The sequence below is a fragment of the Dromaius novaehollandiae genome, chromosome 5 (genome assembly GCF_036370855.1).
Source record: "Dromaius novaehollandiae isolate bDroNov1 chromosome 5, bDroNov1.hap1, whole genome shotgun sequence".
Classification (NCBI taxonomy): Eukaryota; Metazoa; Chordata; class Aves; order Casuariiformes; family Dromaiidae; genus Dromaius; species Dromaius novaehollandiae.
Genome location: NC_088102.1, coordinates 24,092,977 through 24,112,236, shown reverse-complemented (window position 1 = coordinate 24,112,236; position 19,260 = coordinate 24,092,977). Strand labels below are relative to the sequence as shown.

The window sequence follows — 19,260 nt, the reverse complement described above, 5'->3', positions numbered from 1 at the left end:
AAAATCAGACAAAATAAATTCACATCAAGCATCCATATCAATGAGTTAATAAATCCACTTCATGATTCACACAAAACCAAAAAGATCAATTACAAACAACACAGGAAAACTATTGAGGTCTTTACAAAAATTTGGTAGTGTTAAGCAAATGAATACAGATGCTAAGCATTCATTGGAAAAATAATTTATTTTTTTGTTTACAAAAATGGTAACATTTCATGTTACACTTTAAATTATGAGTAACACTAACTTTGATCCCGCTAAGGTACTAAATATCTCCTGAGATGCAATAAACACTTACAACCTTGCTTTCAGGAATAAGCACCAAGTCAGCAAAAAGTAATAAAGATCAACGTTTTTGTTACTGTTTCATTGGCTAACTTTTTATATTGATTGTAGAAAGTAGGTACAAATATTGACATTAAATTAACACATAAAGTTTTCAGGGAGAGCCTTAACCAAACTTATACATAAATACATCTGTGGACTCCACATCAAGCCACGAGTTTGCAGTAACATATTCAAAGCACGGCATGGTACACAGCTTTCATATACTTTTTAGTGTAATTACTTTACATATCTCCACATTTATGACATTTTGCTTTGTATTTATGTTTGATTTTATTTATGCTATTGATTTTGGTTTAAAATTTCCAGAATCCATAGGTATACTTATACTGAAGTCAATGCAGTCACACAACAATAAAACTAGTGACACGCACAAATCAGACCTCACACATAACTGAGTATCAACAAACTTCCACAGGTTGACAAGGACCCATCCTTAGAAATAATATGGTAACTAATTTCTCCTTTTATACTTCCACAACATTTTTGTTCCTAGACCTGTGTTATTCTGAAAATGCAATTGTAGATTGCATCTCTCAGCAAGTAATAGCCAAGCAGTAGTTTAATTCATGATGTAATTCTCAAGACAGCTAAGATTTTTTTTTCCTAAAGATGGCAGCTAATGGAAAATTTGGAGTGAAATCACCTTGGAACAAGCTAGCTTGGAACTAAATTGTCATATGACAAAAAAAATTAAATGACTTGCTGTAGAAGTTGGAGGATATCTGATTAGTAGCTAAAAATAGTTTTATTTTGTGAGTTTTATTCAAAAAAAGTCTATCAATAGTGCTGGTATTTAGATGTAAGATATAATTAGCTTCAGCTACATATAAGAAAATTCTCATTATAGGTATTTGAATTTGTTGGGAAAAAAAAGATGTGAAACTAAATATTTAATCTTGAGTGTGAAATTCAACTCATGCATCTCATCTGACAAACTATCCTTACTTTAGGAGGGTTTTGTTATTTTGACAATGCTGTAGTAACCAATATTACAATGGAACAAAGAGCAGTAATATTTCTGAATTTTTCAACTTTCATCAGTTTGTATTGGGTATTTAGAAGCAGCGTTTTTTTCCTTTACAATTAAATTTGCTTTAGTTTTCCTGAAAAATAAAAGTACCTATACAAGAGCCCAAATAAACCCCAAACTCCATATATAAAATTTTGAAAAAATTGCCTAAAACAAAAAAAGAAGTAATGCTGAATTATTCCAAATTATTGCAGTCTGCTATGGAAGTATTTAGATAAGATAATAGATTTTTCAATGCATTTTATGTATTTGTTTGCTCATCAGACCAACACATACTTATTGTATGTGTTGAAAATATTTCTCCATTCTTTTTTCAAACCTAATGTGAAATCCTAACATTAGAGACAAGGCCTCCACTATTTTCAGTGAAGCCTGAATTTCTACAGCATAAAGGATGTCACACAGTGTAGGATCACGCATGTTTATGCATGTTTATGAAGATAAGAAAGATGCATGTAATTATGTGAAAAGGTGTCCATGTACCTCTTAGAAGTCTGAACACACCTTTACATTTGGGAAATGAAACATAGAGGAACCTGCAATAATTCAGGTTATGTTAGCAATGTCAGCTTCAACATACCATATCCAGAGCACTTTACTGTACAGGAATGAAAAGTAGCAGCATGTTTATACATACACACATATTCAAATTCATGAGAAAGGATAAACGAAATGTAAAGTTAATAAAAGAAAAGATGGATACACATTTTTTTCATAGAGCTGTCCCTAACACTCTGCTGAGAGTTTATACGGGAATATGATCAGGGAGACTTTTATATTAAATCAGGACATGCATTCCTTGCAAGAGTCTTTCAAGGACTTTATGTCAGGGAATAATTGCATGTTGAGGAATTTCATTCTACCATTCCTCTCTCCATTACATTAACAGGTTAAGAGGTATTAAAGACATCCTTTTCTCACTTTACACCAGTACAGAGACATCCTGCACAAATATAATTCTTTTCTGGAATTTTGCAGATTCTTTAAGTCACTTTAGAGTGTACAAGCAATGGCAAGAGTGGACTGCGAAATGTGATGTAACATGTGCAGTGTCACATGTATAGTAAGGCAGGGCAACTTGAGTTTGAGAATTTCCTAACCTAAATTCTTGATCACGAGATTATTTTTGTTTCAGACTTAGAATATTAAATGTAAAAAACACTATTTTATTTAAATAAAAACAATAAATCTGGAGGAAAATTACTCATACACCAATTCACTTAATTAGCAGTGCTTGTAATGAGGTATCTGAATTAGCTCCTTTTTTAGTTATTTAATTAAAAAGAAAGTGGCAATATATTATTAAAAAAAAAAAAGTTCCAGAACTCAAAAGTGACTAACAATTTTTCTCACACACTCCAAGAGAGAGAAAAAAATATTTTTTTTTTAAATCAACATTTCCAATAAGCACATACGGAAAAATTTAGCTTCAAAAGTGACTCAGCTTCAAAAACAGTGATTTGCAGAATGGACACTCTTGCAAAATTACCTACAGACTAAATGGATATGTATTTGTCACTTTCTTCTGGTAATGAAATACTCAGGCAGGAATTTGAGCATCTGATATTTTTGTTGAAATACACTGGACTAGCCAGCCAGCACTCCATATATCAACCATCTTCAATGGAATTGTTTCAAGTTTTATATTCAGTGAACACTGCACATAACAGAGTTTCCTAAAGTATGGGACATTGCTAAGTATAAATCAAGGTGAGCAAGTCTCTCATAATAATAGATGCCATGAAATGGAGTTGATGTCTGGTGACTAATACATTTCAGGGGCTTCAAAGACAGTCTATAAAAGGAGTTACTCAAGTTTAAGAAATGACTTGCACTCACGAAAAGTGAAGTGTTTCTTGACTTTGATATCAGATTTTTTCCAAAAAAAGAACAGTTTATTCAACTTTAAAATTTTGTTGTTTTTATCTAGTCTTTTATTACTTTTCAGACACCTAATGAAACAATGGACAACACGCTAACAGATTCACATTCTATGGCTAGAGAGCCTCGCTGCTGATGTGTCTCACTATGGTTTCTATGTTTTCAAGCTTTATGACTTCAAAAGAGATTTCTCCAGTGAAGACAGAACAAACAAATCCATGGTTTCTGATGGACATATTGACCTTGTGTTAGTCAAAACATGTAGCAAAAATTCTTCTGAATCCCTTCATGGCTGCAGCTGTCTGGATGAGATGGTGTTGTCAGGGTTGCAACCAGCAGTGAAAACTTCACTAAAAATGGTGCAATCATTGAGCTCCGTACACCAAATAGCTTATGTCACAGATGCAAACTTTTCTCTTGGCCAGCAGTAAGCACAACTCATCTTAATCATTTTCCACACTGAGTACAAAACTGGGACGCTGGTGGTTTCTGTGTAAAGCCTAATGCCAGAACATAAATTGGGATGACTTCCCAGCTTGATGTTTGTTTAACAATGCGAGTGACCCAGAGATCCACATTTGCAGAATGATACCAGGACCATCCCTAGCAAATCTCTGCATCACTTTCCAGAAATATTTTAGATGCCAGCAATTGTTTCTACTGATGGTAATTTGAGATTGACACCCTGAAGAAATATACATCGTAATACAAGTTTTTAAGTTCCTATGCTAAGCACTTAGGCAGATCTCCTAAAACAGTTTGTAGGCTCTTTTCTGCCTGGAATCAATAATATTTCAAGGCTATTGCAGCGGTGTCTACCCTTTACTATTTTCCACTAAAAACTGATAGTAGAATGAATGGTAAAATTTAGAAAATCTAGAAAAACCCAGGGAGGGACACTGCTCCCTGGACTAAGTTCTATTTTCGTTTTGAAGTTTTTTCTTGGAATAATATAATTACATAATAAAAATCAACTCCTTTGAATATTAAGTAATTGCCTTCTCAAAACTTTTTAAGAACAAGTACTCTTATAGTCTGATGTAAAACAGTAAAGAACTGAAAGACACTGTAATACTGAAAAGTAATTCAAGTGTTGATTATCTGATGCTGAAATAAGGGATGCTGAACAGGGCCAGTGCATCATCTTCAGATTAATAAACCCATTACTGGAAGCACACGATTGAACCACTGTAGTTCAGGACAGCATTTAAAAATCTGGATGCCTGAGATGAGCTTGTTAAATCCATTATTTAGTACATGCATATAAAGTAGCTTAATTTACCAAATATTGAACAGAACAAAGACACAAAGCACCACTTGTATGTGTGATCCCACATTTTTCGATTATTGAAAACCACTGCATTGTGCAAAAATGGAGGAATGGCTCATTAAAAGGTTAAAATTCAAAAGAGATCCGATGACCAAAAAGGACAGCAAATTTTAGGATCTGAAATATAGGAAATGTTTTATACAAAAATTATCTGTTTTTCTACTTTAAAAACTGAAACTGGTGAGAGGAATATTATTTCAGGCCAATATGGAAAAAATATTATTTCTTAAACCACAAAGGGACAGTTTCAAATACTGTCATGAATGGAACTTTAGTGTTCAATAAAAAGGAAACAAAAATCACTTTGTAATATGAACCTCTATCAAAGGTGGAACAAAGACAAATATTATATGCTATCTGGACTGCAGTGCCAAGAGGGTAAATTTAAGAAAGAATTTCCTGGCTTTAGAGACCAAAAGCCTACTCATTAAAAATTCCTTTTTTTGTGGTTTAATTTCTTCCCTTCCCTCAGCCTTTTAGAAAATTTGAGAGAGGAAATAAAACTCTACCGAGAACCCAGTCATGTGGCCAAAGGCAAATATATTGAGAGCAGTGAACATATTTAAGGAGTCTTAAAGCCAGAATTCTTCACCTACTAGTGATTTCTGTCTTGCATTGTATGAAAATTGATTCAATACTTGATGTAATAATGAGGGAGTTCAGACTGCTTATCCTCAGTTGTCAAATATTGTAAAACAGTAGTGATACTGTTTTGAGGAAACACAGTTCAGATTTCTGAGGTTCAAGTGAGAAAGAGTGAATGAATAAATAAAACAGTAAGAATTAATACCAGATTTTCACAAATTCTTTTGGAAAAGAGACAATACTGTTTTTCAATGTACTGCTTCTCAGCTGAGGCTCTGAGGGCTCAACCCACTTACCAACAGGCACTTGACATCCCCAAAACTGTTTCAGCTGCAGTAAAGTGGGTTGGACATACATTTATCCATCAGCAATCTATCCATCAGTCACTTTTTTAAAAAGATCTCATTACAACATGGTGTATTTTGAGAGCATGATTTACTGTATTATAAAATTTTTTAAAATGACCTTTCTATATTTTTTTTAGCCATAATTTATAGGTACCATAAAGTCTGCAAGCTGCTGACATTTTATTTTGCAATTTTTTTAACATTGCACCAGACAAACCAGCTACAATATTTTAAATACTCTATTTACAGCTGTGCTCTGATCCAATTAAAAAAATAAATTACAAATGCTGGATACACTTAAAGTAAGTTTAGCTTATGTTAACTGTGGCCTGAGTTATACACAGCTTCATGTCATCCATACTCTTTGTACACCATGATACAAACAGGTTTTTATTTGTCCAGCCTGCTCCACTGTAGACGATTACTTGTTTTTGTTCTGGCCCTGTCATTACTGTTCAGATCAGAAGAGATGGATATTCCTGTTTTGCTTTTCCAACCTTCTGAATTAGCAGATGTGCCAGCAGTTTGCAAAAAGCCAGTGCCAGCACTACCATGCATAGTGTTATGCACATACAGAAGGTAAAGAAAACATTTAAAACCAAAATAGAAAAATTTTCTATGGGACCTGAAAAATTGTGAATAGCTGTTTTTATACAATCAAGTAATTTAAGTGCATAGAGAATGCAAGCAAAAATCAATTCAAGTTTTTCCCATTTCCTTTTCTGATTTTGATGTTCTTAGCAAAAAGCTGTGTTTGAAACAGGCTGAATACAAGAGGATTCTGTAAACTAAGTCCACTGTCTACAGAATCCACTGGGACTACAGAATACTTCTTCGGGGGAAAGAAAAGTCCCATTTTTAGGTGGCACATAATGACATGGGAATTATGACCCACAGACCTACAGGGCTTTATTAATAAAAAAAGAGACACTGTTTCAGAAGGATTTCAGAAGGAATAGGCTCCCTAATATGAAAGAAGCTGACAAAATAGAATTGTTTCATTGGTGTTTGTGTTGCTACAGTATTCTGACAGGTTTGGCCAATTTTTTAAGGCACAATAGTGGTGACTCAACCAGCAGCACTAAAGATAGCAGAATTAAACCAGGACCATCAGAAACACAGACAATTCTTGTGACAGTAGAAGATTCAGCTGTGATGTGCTGTTTGAGACCACAGTGATGTGGATATGTAACAAACTTGTTTAGAATAGAGCCATCAGGCCCAATACGATAGTGCAATACTTTATTTCCATAACATTTCAAAATTAATATGACATGCATAAACTTCTAAAAAAGAATAAAAGAGAATAAATAAATGATCATTAAACCCTGCCATTAAAATTTTCACAGTCAGAAAGCACTGCCCGTCAAAGTGCTTAATACAGATAGGTATGAATAGGTCTTGATGAAGAAAAAAGTTAAATGTCTTACTGGAGGTCACACAAGTCAAATTTGCCATGCCATTTGATAAGATACTATATATTCTGGCAAGAATAACAACTCTAAACAGTTGATAATAGAGATATGCTGATCCTGAAACCATTATATGAACTCCTGCCAATTTTGAAGAAATGTGGTTTTGTTTAATATTCATCTAATGACCTGTTAAATGATGGTTGTAAATTGAAGGACCTAACATCATAAGTATGTGTCCGTATAAAACAGTATAATGACTCTCATAATAAATATTAGGGCAAAAGTATATTTTGAATGTTTTGATTATTTGATTATTAACAACATTATTAAATGTTATCAAAAACACGTCAGCAAAATTTCTGTGCAGGTGTAAATAAGCTTATAGTAAAGATTAATGTCACAGTTCTTTCACTTAGCAATGTTTCAGGTATACAACAAATTTAGACCAGGAGGACAACAGAAACAAATGCTAGAGAATAGAGCATTATCCCAGAAAACCTTTGGCATATAAATTACATACAATACTACTAGAGTTTGTTAGTCTCTCTCTTGATGCTCTTTCACTTAAGTTTTTGGCAATAGATGAATAACTAAAGGTTTGTCACTCCTATAAACAGACAGAATTACTACTATTTTAAAACAAAAGAGTGGAATCGAATTTACCACGGAGAAAGTTGATGCGTTTTTGTAAAGCATTCTACTGCTTCCCTCTTTCTGCTTGTGACTTCATTTCATTGACAGCAACATTAATGGGATCTTCCTTGGTGGCATTTATATCAAAAGGAACCTTTTTTTTCATAAATGCTAGAAATAAGAGTCAGATGAAAAAAGTAATTAAACATCTTCAGAGAAACACGTTCATTTTGCTGACTGGCCATGAATAGATTTTATATCAATCATATATTTCATTATGTAATATTTATAATACACACAACAGGCAATATGATACTAATATTCAATACTAATGTTTCATATCAACTCAATGATAAATATTAATAATTAATATTAATGATGCTATGAATTGAGCAGAGATTTATTTTTCTAGAGAAATAGTTTTTAATACTATATACTACTGATATGGCCAAGATGGCTTTCTTATGCAGAAGAAATGTAAACTTTTGCATTTTCTGAAATTCGATAATTCTACTAATACTTCATTTCCTTTTAGTTTTCCAGCATTTTTATTTAAATAACACAAAACAAACCACTCAGAAAATTCCTAAGGGAATACCTTCTCCAATGGCATGGCCTAGAGTCAACAATTCACATTGAACAGGTGTTCATAGGATGCCATATGCTATATACTATACATACGCACCTTTGCAGGTGTATATGTGTAACGCTTATTTCTAAATACGTTATATTGTATCAAAATCTAGACAATATGAAGTGACAGAACATCTTATGATTAAGTGTTGGAGGAAATTTTGAATATACCAAAATCTAGCAAATATTTGACAAAAGGCAGAAATTAAGGGGAAGAAAGTGGATATCAATTCATACAACATACCTTTTTCTAATGACCTCACCTATACCATAAAATCATAAGAAAAGTGGTCCTTCCTGACTGATTGTTATAAATACTCAGAGTGCAATTCTTTGAATGGTCCAGTAAAATCTTAGCAGTATACAACTGAAAGTCATGTAATAGGGAGCAAGTCTTCACAGTTTAATTAGGAGTAGTGAGATGTTATCACTTTCAGAAGGAAAATGTAATCACCATGCTTGGGACATTAGTAAGAGAGTGAATTATCATTTTTTGGCATGAATTTTTTAGCATTCACCTAGAACTATACTATTGTAAGCTCTTTTGACTGTACCTCCTTTGATCACTACTCAAAGTAAGCAGAAGTGGAAAAAATCATACAAAAGATTCATTGCCACACTAAACCCATTCGCAAAGAGATGATGCTTAGTTTTCAACTATTCCAGATCTTTATCACTGAACAGTTCTAGGAGGTTTTGTTCTAGAATGGTGTTCCACAGCATCATGATGTTACAATATATTATTCATTTTTGTTAGCTTACATATTTATAAATCAGTCAATTCAAATAGTCTTTAGAGTTTATGAAAAAGTATATATAAAGGGATAAACAAGGACATCAGTATGGATTGCAGGGGATAACTGTCATGACAATAAAAATCAACATTCATGACAACTTGTTTTTATTCAACCATTACACCATTCCTACTGTGTACCATGTTGACACAAGAGTGTTGTATATCACCAGAGCCAAAAGGCCAGAGAAGATTGTCATCCTAGCTGCAAAAGTTAGAAAGACTGGTGACTATTTTCTTCTCCCTAAAGGCTCAGCTAAGAAAGTCCTGGAACAGAGATTCCCAACAACAATAGAAAGCCTGAAAGCCATATGGCTTCTGGGAAACCATCCAGGTTAAAACCTTGAAGTGATGAACTGTACAAAGAGAAAGGCAGGAACCAATTCACAAAACTAATGCAAAGCATCTGTAACTCTTGGGACCTTTGTAATAGAAAACTTGAGAAAAGTACAGTGTCCATGAAAAACTTCTGAGGATTATTTTCTAGATAACAACAGTAGCTGATTTTTTGGTCTGCTAATAATACGGACTGCAAACATATCTACTGAATGCTCCCTTGTATAAATTATTTTGTCAGTTAAATCTCTTCCTAAGAACATGGATAGAGAAATAAAAGCCCATTCCCACAGCATCTTTTAAAATAGCTTGTTATGGAAAAGTTGTCATAATCATAGAAATTAACCAGAAACATGAAGACCAGACATAAAACAGAGTTCTAATTACTTTTCCTTTCAACTGTCTGCTATATTGGCAACTTTATACTAAATATAAATATGGATGCAGATCATTGTTCCCTCATTCACTCGTTCATATCCCCCCCCCCCTTTTTTTCACCATCAATTTTAAACTTAAAACCCAGGATCCCCCTCATCAATTAAATTCCATCAGACTTATCTACTCGCCTCCAACTCTTAACAGACACACATTTGGAAGGGAACTTCTAGTACTACCTTTTGGCTCTATTATCTGCAAGGTTTCATGACTTTATGAGATGGAGTGGGGATAAACCAAATCACAAAGCCTTGTGAATTGTTCCTAAAGGTGAATAAAGAAAAAAAATAGTCCATTCTTCTGTTTTTAAAGAAGTAAGGAGATAAATTAGTCACAGGAAATAGGTGATGACACTTATAGTTAGATTTATTAAAAGTTACAGGAGGTTTAGGAGCAAAAGACCTCAAATTAAACTTCACCATCAAAGCCTCAAGTTATAACTAATTAATATCATTACTGAAATTAAAAGCTCATGGAGTTTATGCAATTGAGAGAAGTATCTGATCTTATCACCACTTGCCACTCACTGGCAATTACAAGAAAAGCTCCTTAATGTTAATATTGCTGCAGAATTTTCACTGTCGTCAAGAACAAATATAGCAAAAACTTCAGAATACACAACTGACTGGTGGAAATGAGGTTCAGCCCAAAGTAAAACATTAAATCACTAACGAATGTCTAAGGAGTGATTCAAATGCTTTGGTGTCCTAGTGTATCACAGATATCCACAAAGGGCTGCACAATATGAGACAGGAACTATGTGAAACCTATACTTTCCCAGGCATCTAAAAATGACACCAGGCATCTACAATGGGCACCTGATTTGCTCTGCTACTTACTTATTAAGCATAAAGAATAAAAAATAGCACTTACTCTTAGGAGAAAAGAATCAACAAAGTGAGGAATTAAGAAAAAACCCTTCATTTTATCAAATAAAATCAGGGATAGGAAAAATATTCTATACCTATAATAATATTCTAATGCCTACTACTCTACTTTAGCCTCAGAAAAATTGTCTAATACATTTTTATAGAATACAAATAAGAAACTATAACAACAAAGATTTTTATATCCAGTTCCTTTCTCTTAAAAATGAATAGGCAATAGGAAAAAATGAAACACATTCACTGTCTTTTTGCTTTTTGTTTTTCTTTCTTTTTTTTTTTTAATGACTCTTTACCACCTGGGCAAAAGAACAAAACTAAAAACTCTACAACACCATACTAGGATTTGGAAAATATGGAATATGAAGATCTGCTTAATTTATCATATGGAAAATACCTTCCTAAAATTTTAAGCACTAAAAAAATAATAATCCCTTGGTCATTTCTGAACACTTCGAAAGGCACCTTTTACTATTTGGAAGAAAATAATATCTAAGCAAAATAGTAATAATAATAATGTATTGACTACACTTCAGTGTTCACCCAAAAGCAATCTTGTTCCTGATAATGTGTTGTGTGTCAACAAAGTCTCTTTTGAAGGCAATACAAGCTTTATACAGATAGTAATACAATCATGGTTCAGTCGCAAGCTGTAAGCCACCAACACTATGTCACTCATACGTGATGTTGATCACCTTCAGTATTTATAAATCACTGACATTCTTCTGTCAACTTCAATCTTCTTTGCTTACAGAAATTTTTTTCCCTTGTTTCCTTTATCCCATAAACTGATCAGAAAAAAAAAAAATTCACTATTCAAACATTACTATTCCTTAATTGCCTTATTTGGCCACATATTAGAAAGTGATGGTAAGAAGCTGACAAAATTTTTACACTATGTATTACCTAAACAAAAATGTTCAGCCTCCTGAAAAAATTACTTGAACCTTTAATATGCAATGACCTAAAAAACAGAAAATGAAACCAGATTCTGAAATTCCATCTGTACCACATACAACATTACAATGCAAATGCAGCCTACTCCTCCTTGTCCCATATTTGCTTATTTTTTTAACATCTATCTGATGTTTACAAATGTATTCTTCTATGACAGTGGATTTTTCTGCTCTAGAGAATTTATTTAAGATGTTTCAATTCACTCTAACCTAAAGCACTTTAATTTGACATTTTAGGATGCCTATCAAAATGTACATGTAAAACTCAGAATACTGAATGTAAATTTTATAATGCCTAGAGAATAGCTGCATTGATGGGAAGAATTTCTGAGTAGTACTGCAGATGAAACTCTCCTGCATGCATCGGCTTGTGTAGTTAACAGAAACACTTCTAGCTTCATAGTGAACATAGAAAAACTATACTGTTACGTATGTCTACATATGTGCCCGATTATGGAGATCTCTACAAAATCATACGTTGTTATCCCTTAGAAGCTAATAGAGAGACATCCATTTTAAGTAAAAAGTCAAGTTTATTAGCCATAACATGAACACATTGGGTGATAGAGGGAAGCCATAGCAAACAATCAGATTTGTCCCGGGCCAATGATTCCCTCGAACGGAATGTTTATCAGCACTTCAGACAGGTTTCTTCATGCTGAAGTAATTACCTCTAAGCAAGGGAGAATCTGTTTGACATAGACTACCATCTTTTTCTCAACAGTTACTGAAAGATTGTGATAGCAATCGCTGAGCTATCTGAAAAATACCTCAGTTTCAAATTCCCTCCAACTTCAATTCCAGTTTCTAAACAATTGCACAGTCCACCAATAAAAATTGGCATCTAGGCAACCACTCAGATCAACCAACCACACACACAGACACACACACAGACACACGCACACACACACAAAATATCCACACAACTGCAGAAGTCTCCCACAAGTCAGGAATATCTAGTTGAATGAATATGGGAGAAAGAAAAAAATGGCAGTGATATGTCCAGACAGAATCATAGTTCTTTGATAGCTCACCTCCTCTTTACCCTGCATACCATGGAACAAAGCAGAAGACAAGAAATTTATATTCTATTTTTGTGTTCCCACTGAATGATAGGTGGCCTCAAGCAAGTCATTTAAGCTCTAAGGTAAAGCTTACTTACGGATATAGATAATATTTACTTACTTCATAGCAAGCTCAACTGTACGCTGTTAGCAACCTGAGAGCCCTAAAAGGGAATGAGATGCAACTTTCCAGAAACAGGGTTCTCTGAGGTATGTAGATTACATGTACACATAGGCGTAAATTTGTTTTGTTTTGTATTTTAACCCTTAAGAGCTTTGGAAGGGGCATACTCTTTGCAAAATTCTTTACTATATCCAGAAGTTTAAGGAAGAATAAAGAAGGACTAATGAATCAATTCATTTACTTATCACTTGAACAACAAGGTTTTTTTGAGCAAAACTGCTTCATCATTAATTTGCATCTATTCTTACCTATTCCACTTATGCAACAGTGCTACCTCACCCACGTCCCCACTAACTGTACCCTTCTTGCAATACATGCAGTTTCTGCACACATTCTGCAACATCATCTTCCTCAATAAAACTTGCTTTATCCATCATTTCCCCTACGTGGAAAAGCAGAGCTGCAGCTATTTTCAAGCTATACACAGTAGCTGGCCAATACACAAGATACTGCCTGGAAAGCCAGCATATCAAATAGAAGAGATATTTGAGCCCATAGTGAAGCTTATCTTTTGTTAGAGTCATTAATTGGGTCTTTCTCCTGAAGCAGCTGTTTTTCACAAAATCACTAGCAGTTTAATTATCTTGGAGAATTCTATTTTTTTGTCAATTTTAACTGAAATTTGCAAAATACTTCATAAGTTATCATGGGAAGAAATGCCAAAGACAGAAGGCATGATCACATGGACCTTTTTTCTCTTGGGAACAAGCCTAAAATTGATTAAAAAGTACTAAAGTAATAAAGTCCTACCAAGTTCCATTCAGGTTAAGCAATATAAAGATATTTGTAATATTTTAGGAACAATTATGCTGCATCATTATATTTTAGCAAGCTTTCGCAGTGGAATCACAGAAACAAGTTGTTGCGTTTGAAAGGGAACTGGAGATCTAGTCCAGCACTCCTGCTCAAAGCAAGGTCAATTAGAGCAGGTTGCTCAGGATTGTATTTAGTCAGGTTTTGAATATCTGCAAGGATAGAAACTCCACAACTTACTATTAAAAATCTGTTGCATCAGCATGAGGCTAACTGGTACAAATGAAAGGTTAGGAAAAATGCTTTGGTGGGGAATATGTCTTCCGTCTCTGAAAAGGTAAGGGCCTTATACAGTTAAGATTATTCATGCAGAGATGCAGAATCCAAATGCAGCCCTTTTCTTTGGTGTAGGTTTGGATGATGAACAAAATACATTCCCATCTAAAAAACCTAATCAGTGTAATGTAACAAAGTGCATCCTATGCAAAGACATCCAGTATCTGAAGCTGAAATACAGCAGGACCTATAGGATAATTCTAGCAGTTTTGTGGAAAAACAGAATCCCTCACTCTACTCAAGTAAAAGAGCTTTAAAAGAGGAAAATACCTTATTTTGTGGTGGATTTTTTCTGTGAAACAATACTTACAACCTGAATCTGAAAGCAGTGAGCTGGACAAAAAGCTGTTTTGATTTCGCCAACTAGAAGAGGGAACAGCCACTTGTATATTAGAATTTTCAGCATCAATTTTCACATCCTGTGACAGCCAATGAAAAATATTTTGTATCAAACATAGCTATAAATGTTAATAAAAAAATACAGTAACATACATACTGGCATATGCTGTGCTTTCACATAAGCTGGAAAACTCTGATTTCAATCCTCAGAATACAAATATTGCAGTTAGGTTCAAAATAATTTCCTAATGAATTTCATGCCCATTTCATCACTACAAAATCTTTGCAAAAACTGCTTTCCCTGATGTGCCTTAGGAGCACTGCAAGTTTTTGTCACTACAGGAAGTTGTAAAAATGCTCTTTTTCTGGTTTGCATCACATCCAGGGTACAGAACAAAGCATAACTGGAGGGCAGACATCAGTGAATGATGAATTTATCCCCAGTGAATGACCCACATTAACTTACTGAAGCTCCCTAAGTAAGCAACAGTAAAACTTAAATCCACTTCCCCTCCCACTAAGAAAACTCAGATTTCACTGATATTTCATCCCAAAATATCTGAAGTTCCTTTTTATAATTTTTATTTTAACCATTAAGTAAAGTCTGAATAATTTTACTTTTTACAGCTAGACCGATACACCAGAGTTTTTTGTTGAGCAATGTCTATAAGCTAGAAAAAGAAATCATTTTAAAAAGGCCATTTAAACAAAAATCTCTGTAAATATTTATTAGCACTGTGGTAGGTGGTCCCCAGTTGCAATGCCTTTCAAAACAAGATTAAAAGCTTGGCTTGGTATCCAAATTACTCAGGTTCTTGAATTAAGAAGAGGTGATGATGCACAAACGTACCAGTTCATAAAATACTTAATTTTGCTACTGAATTTTCATCATAATTATCCTCAGAGACTTTTCTAAAAACATTTTGCAGTTTATCATTCATGCTAGTATTAAGATTTGAAAACCAAACAGAAAACGAAACAAAATCCAACATTAATTTAGAGATACAATGAGCTTTTGTCCCACCAACGAAGAGGGATTTACTCCTATTAACACTAATGAGAATTATACATATTAATCCCCTTGTGTGCTGATGAGAGACTTAATGCCTAAAATGTACATAACACAATAACAACTTAAAAAGAATATACAAAGTTTTTGTATTTTCATTCTACTTCCAGAAACACTATCCTAGAACAGAGCTTTTAAAGAAGCAATAGTAGATACTTTTACCAACATCTGCATTACAAAATGGCTTTCTCTTTATGGAAATGTTAGCTTATATATTTTACCTTTTCTCACAAGCTTTATTTATGCTTACATGTGTATGCTGTGTTTGACTAGATGGTCAGCTGTTTGTGGCAGGGAAACTGTCCTAAAATATTTAAATCCATCTCACATAACCATCTATCTTTGGGTTCCCTCTAGCTTTCTCCCTTTGATTTTGTTTTAGTTGGTATTCTCTATCATTTTTTTAATGATTATATATTTACCTTCTTCTTCCCTAATTTCTTCCTTATCTGCTATCACTCAGTACTTTCTTACTCATAAAATCACTGTTGTTGAGCTTGATGGTATTCTACCTACTTCTAGCCTCTTTTATTACAGGAAATCTTACATTTTAACCTATACAGATAGGAATTATGACTTTGCTTCTTATGAATAGATACTTTACAGGCATCTCACATGACTACAGAAAAGCGGGGAGACTGAGTGGGGACAAAAGAAATCACAGGAGGGAAGAAAAATAACTGCTTTTAGGGGAATATTCACTTTGGTTACACTTTTGCTCCTCAAAACGAAAACATGCTAACACACGTGATTAAATAACATGTCTGTGATGAATGTCATCAAGCAAGCTGAAAAAAGTGTGATACTATAGAGAGTAGGAAGACAATCATAACAGAGGAGAAAGTTTAATTCTGTAAGTGACTGTAAAATGGTTGATGTAAAGCTTTCTACAAGAACTCCCCTTTCACAACATGCATTATGTTATTCTCTATTAAATATGTCTATTCTATATAGCAAAAGCACTAGATTGTATATAAATCATAAATTGAAACTATCAAAAAGAATGATGCCCTCAAGAGTACACTCTTCCACCATTTAATAGACTATCAATGAATAGTAATTTTATTTAAAAAAAAAAAAAAACAACAACAATGTATTTGAGTTAGATAAGACAGTTCCAGAGGAGGGTAAGAAAGGCAAGCATTAAAAAGGGATTTCTTAGACTAAGCCAGCCTGATCAGTGAAATCAGATTAGCACCCGTCTGTTACTTGTTTTTGAACGTTCTGTTCTATTTGTAACAGCTGTGACAGCAAAGAGTACTTACTGTATGTCATGCAAAACCCAGTTAGGCCTGCCTAAAAGGAAGCCATTAAATGCTCGCTGTTGTCTAAAGAGAGATAAAATATTGTTCTGGAATCACCCTTATTCTGGATTCTTAATATAGAGTTCATATCATGCAAGTTCAGCAAGCTCAGTCAGCTTAGTGCAATATTACATTATACTGTTAGCTGATTGTAGTTTTCTTCCACTTGGCTTTTCAGTGTTTTCCAGATTTCAACAGCACTTGAATTAGCATGTGAAGGCATGAGAAATTTGAAAAATTGAAGGTTACCACTAGCAAAAGGCTGAATCTGCCTTGTTTCTTCCTTTCAATCCTTTCTTACATGCGTAGCTGAAATGGTTTAACGTCTTCTTACACCAACAACTTACTAAAGTTCTCTGTCTTTATTTTATCTTTTCTACTTTTTAAAAGCCCCACTGGTAAATACGGCAACAGAAGGATGACCGCTATGAAGGAGGCGGGGAACAGAAACAGTTTAAACTTATTTGATACATGGTTCCTGATCCTAGATGTTGAACTCAACTGCTTAGAGGCACAGCTGAACAGACATTGCAAATGAATCTTGTTTTGCCTGTGATGGTCAGCAGAAATACTGGCATGATTCTTATCTTTTATTTCAGACACTTCCTGGTTCTGTACCACGAGAAATCATTGTAGTCCCTCTGCTGTTGGTCAGCTGAGTGACCATCAGCAAATCATTTCACATCTGTTTGCCTGAATTTCCTTTCCTGTGAAATGGACATGGTACAGCATCTTTTGTATAGAATGCAAATATCAAATATTAAAAAAAAAAAAAAACCCACTATATGAGACAAATTAAAATTTCTTTTCATAGAGGAAACAGGTTTATATGTTTATCTTCTACATGAAAGGACACAGAAAAAAGTAAACAAACAAATCCATAGTCTTTTTAGACAGTAATTTGACAAGCAGGGGCACAAGTAAACATTTGAGTAGTAAGACACACTATTGCTTTTCCAGGAAATTTTTAAGATTGTGGAAATCTTTCACAGCACTTTTTAATGGAAACAAATTTCTTGTCGCCAATTTTACACCAGCTATAGCAGCTACATGCAGATGTGCCAGCCAGAAGACAGAGGAACATGAACACTTGTGTATGATTTTAGTCTATATTTGCGCTATGAGGTAATACTGATTAAATAAGTTTTTGTTGCTGATTGAAAGTAACCAGGAAAAGAAAAGAAGTGGAGTACACACATATACCTTGAACTGTTGGACTCTTTTTTTTGAATCTTCCAGTTGCCGCTGTAGGGAACTCACTATTTCTTTATACTTCATATACCGTTCTTCTATCATCTCCCTTCGGCAATGTGACTCCTAGAAATGCATTGAAAGGTCTAAATGATTTTGTAAGGTGAAAAGCAGTTAATACATGTTGGTTGACTACTGTAAATACAGGTATCGCCAAGGATTTTCAATACACCAAGAATGAATTAATTACTAAATTTCAGGGGTAGAAATACAGGGGCCATATGAAAGAATGATGTTCTGTACAGAACAGCAACGTTAGAATGAAAACAGGTTAAAATGTGAACAGTCTGATTCATAACTGAATGATTTCTTGTAACTCTTTCCAAAATGCAATTCTATCATAGTTTCTAACAAAGGAATTTTGTAATGGGGAAAAATTACTTACAACTCTTCAGAAAAAGTGCTTGAAGAGAGAACAGTGTTCTAGGCATACGGAGTGAACAGTATCTTCAAATATGAAAACGTAACACTTCTCAGTGAATTAGCTAATGATTCACTTGAATGAATACAACTACCACACAACTTGTGAACAACTATCAAACAAAGAATTACTTTCCCTTTCCTTCTCCCTTCCTATAAATAGTATTGAGGGACTAACTTGCTAGCATTGGAAAGCAACAGATAGTTTTGAAAGACTTCATTCATGCATGCCACTGAGACTGAAATATGTTAGAAACCTACCATAACACCATAGGACTTTGCTGTACAGATATTTAGAAGAGTCTATAATACCTTTTCCTTGTATAAGAAAAATATTATTTCAAATAGAAGACTGACGGAACTTCAGATTGACATCATTCTCACAGCTGAGGTATAAAGTTTAGCTCTCTTGAATAATAAATACATAAATGAAAATTTTTTTATTAAATAATATACAGTTGTTGACAGGGACTCATCTTAAGAAACAGTCTTTAAAAAACCATAAGTAAGAGAGAGGGGCAGAGCTCAAATTAAAACAAAGAATCTGCATTCCAATCTCACTAATACTGGCTAAATCACAGCTAAGTGACCTAGAGCAAATCAGAAAATGACAATGTCATTGCATAGCAACTTTAAGCAAGAGAGCGCAAGTGTGAAGGAGACTGTAGAAACCCCACATTTAAGCTTCTGTTTGCCTACTTTTGCTCAGTCTTCAGCAATGTACAAACTAGAACCCAAATGAAAGGAGTGGCATAATTGTCAGACAATAAAAGGCAAACCTCAACCTCCGTCAAAACAAAAAGATCTTCTAAGGATACCTGGAATGTGAAATTGAAGCTATACATTTCACCAATATTTTGTTTTATTAAAAACACTGCAATCAGTAATTTTTTCCTAACCTTATTGATATGACAGAAAGAAAACAGCATAA

The 19,260-nt window shown here is 34.0% G+C and overlaps 1 protein-coding gene across 8 annotated transcripts in view; it reads right to left on the bottom strand.

The window, feature by feature from the left end:
- Positions 1-168: 168 nt before the first annotated feature.
- The window catches only part of CEP128 (centrosomal protein 128), a 135,146-nt gene continuing 116,054 nt past the window's right edge, over positions 169-19,260 (bottom strand). For 6 of the 8 annotated variants that reach the window (XM_064512226.1, XM_064512227.1, XM_026111357.2 and 3 more), the window contains 3 exons: positions 17,862-17,975; positions 14,257-14,365; positions 169-7,743 (listed from right to left, as the gene is read on the bottom strand). In XM_064512226.1, the coding sequence (XP_064368296.1) occupies positions 7,637-7,743; positions 14,257-14,365; positions 17,862-17,975 (330 nt within the window). In that variant the 3' untranslated portion in view covers positions 169-7,636. Of the gene's footprint in view, positions 7,744-14,256; positions 14,366-17,861; positions 17,976-19,260 lie in introns of those variants that run through there. The other 2 variants (XM_064512230.1, XR_010389353.1) reach the window with 2 other exon arrangements.